Genomic DNA, 2,167 nt, shown 5'->3' with positions numbered 1-2,167 from the left:
CACACACACACACACACACACAGACACACAAACAAACAAACACAATTCACCTTCTGCCTCTTGAGTATATCAATGAGCTTCATCTGCTTCCTGAAGCCAGCCATGAGCTCACTCTTCTGTTTCTCCAGCCGTTTGTTCTGAGCCAGTAACTGTTCTACTCGATGCTTGTCTGCGTCACTGTGGTCCTGGGGAACAGGGGTTTGGAACACTTTAGTTGTTTTAGTTTTAGTAAGAGTTTATAGGGTTTTTTTTCTGATTTTGTAAGAGTTTAGTTTTTTTTAGATTTTGTAAGAGTTTTTTTTTTAAAATAGTTTTTGTAACAGTTTATTTTTTAAAGTTTTGTAACAGTTAAGTTTTTTTAGTTTTAGTAAGAGTTTTACGGCACTTGCAACGCAATAAGGTCATATAAGTGCTGAAGATTAGATGGATTACAAGAGAGCAACAAACACAAAAAAGAGGAGAGGTAAGGAGGAGATATAAGGACGATAGGTGTTTGTTGATAGGAAAGAAGGAGAAAACCACGCCAGAGCACCCGCCAACAACCCACTGTAATAGTTTTAAGGCACTTGCAACACAATAAGGTCATATTTATATTTAAGTGGTGAAAATAAAGGGTGTTACGAGAGAGTGTCGAACACAAAAAAGAAGGCGAGATAAAGTAGATAAATTTGATAGGAAAGAGAGTGTAATTAATTTACGATATATCTGTTTTTGTAAGAGTTTTGTGGCACTTGCAACACAATAAGGTCATATATGTGTCGAAGATTAGAGGTGTTACAAGAGAGTAACAAACACAAAAAAAGGAGGAGAGATAGAGATGATAGGAAAGAAGTCGATATCCAGTCTATAGCGATCTCTCAAGACCACAAAGAAAAGTGACCATTATAGACAGGTGGTCACTAAGCACAGGGTCTTTAGTTTTAGTACTAGTTTCTTTTTTTTTTTTTAGTAAGAGTTTTACGGCACTTGCAACACAATTAGGTCATATAAGTGCCGAAGATTACAGGTGCTACAAGAGAGAAAAAGACACAAAAAAGATGAGGTTTTTTATTTAGTAAGAGTCTTACGGCATTTGCAATACAATAAGGTCATATAAGTGCTGAAGAATAGAGGTGTTACAAGTGAGTAACAAGCACAAAAAAGAAGGATAAGAGATAAGGAGGAGAGATAAGGACGATAGATGTTTGATAGGAAAGGAGGAGGAGAGATAAGGACGATAGATGTTTGAGTTTGATAGGAAAGATGGAGCAAATCACACTAGAGCACCTGCCAGCCACCCATGGACAGGTTCTGAATTATGGTCACTTACTAGACTTGACAAAAGTCAACAAATAGACCGCAACAAATTGGCCTTTCATATGTCACTTTTTAAAACAGCGTATGTGTACGGAGTCTTACAGTAAGAAGTCAAAATGGTTTAAAAATCTAAAATCTGTCGATGTTTTCCGCTTCCTCCCCTCCCCTCCCCTCACCTTAGAGGCAGACTTGGTCCTCTGTAACTGCTCCCTGTATCTCTCTATATCCTCCAGCGCTCGGTTTAGCCGTACTTCTGTGGCCGACTGAGACGTCTGTTGCTGCTTCTGGCTCCTCTTCATCTGCTCCACTTCCTGTTGAGGTGTGGAAAAAATACACAGAAATGTCAAGGCCATTTAAAAACCCCAGAAATTATGTAAAGGCCATTAAAAACAGAAACGTCACCGCCATAAAATAAACAGAAATCTCAAGGCCATAAACAACACAGAGATGTTAATTTTGAGACCGAAAAAAATAAACAGAAAAGTCAAGGTCATTAAAAACCCCAGAAATGTCAATAAAAGTAAAGTAAAGTTGTTCCCGCATCCGATCCATCCGATCCGGACATTGGGGATTGCTTAGTCAGTGAGACAACTTCCTGAGCCTTCGGCATATTGTGGTAGGGTGGCCAGTTGCTTTCCACTTTAGTTTGATTTTTTTTTAAACACATCAACACAACTTAGATCTAGATCTATATATTACTGTCATTTAGTGCTGGGAATAAAAGCAAGATAGACAGAAAGAAGACAGAAAGGGATAGTTAAAAGGTACAACCTACCAGTCACCCTCCCCCCCCAAAACCACTCTCACCGTGCAAAAGCAACAACACCATCCCCAACAACAACCACAACACCACCACCACCACCAACAACAA

At 39.0% G+C, this 2,167-nt stretch overlaps 1 protein-coding gene across 1 annotated transcript in view; it reads right to left on the bottom strand.

Annotated features, from left to right (window-relative positions):
• The window catches only part of LOC101864086 (testis-expressed protein 9), a gene marked incomplete in the record, with an annotated part of 18,661 nt that overhangs the window by 4,436 nt on the left and 12,058 nt on the right, over positions 1-2,167 (bottom strand). Inside the window, 2 exon segments of the mRNA XM_013087003.2 lie at positions 51-185; positions 1,473-1,607. Of these exon segments, the coding sequence (XP_012942457.1) occupies positions 51-185; positions 1,473-1,607 (270 nt within the window).

The sequence above is a fragment of the Aplysia californica genome, unplaced genomic scaffold (genome assembly GCF_000002075.1).
Source record: "Aplysia californica isolate F4 #8 unplaced genomic scaffold, AplCal3.0 scaffold00532, whole genome shotgun sequence".
NCBI classification, from domain to species: Eukaryota; Metazoa; Mollusca; class Gastropoda; order Aplysiida; family Aplysiidae; genus Aplysia; species Aplysia californica.
This window is presented reverse-complemented; position numbering and strand designations above follow the sequence as displayed.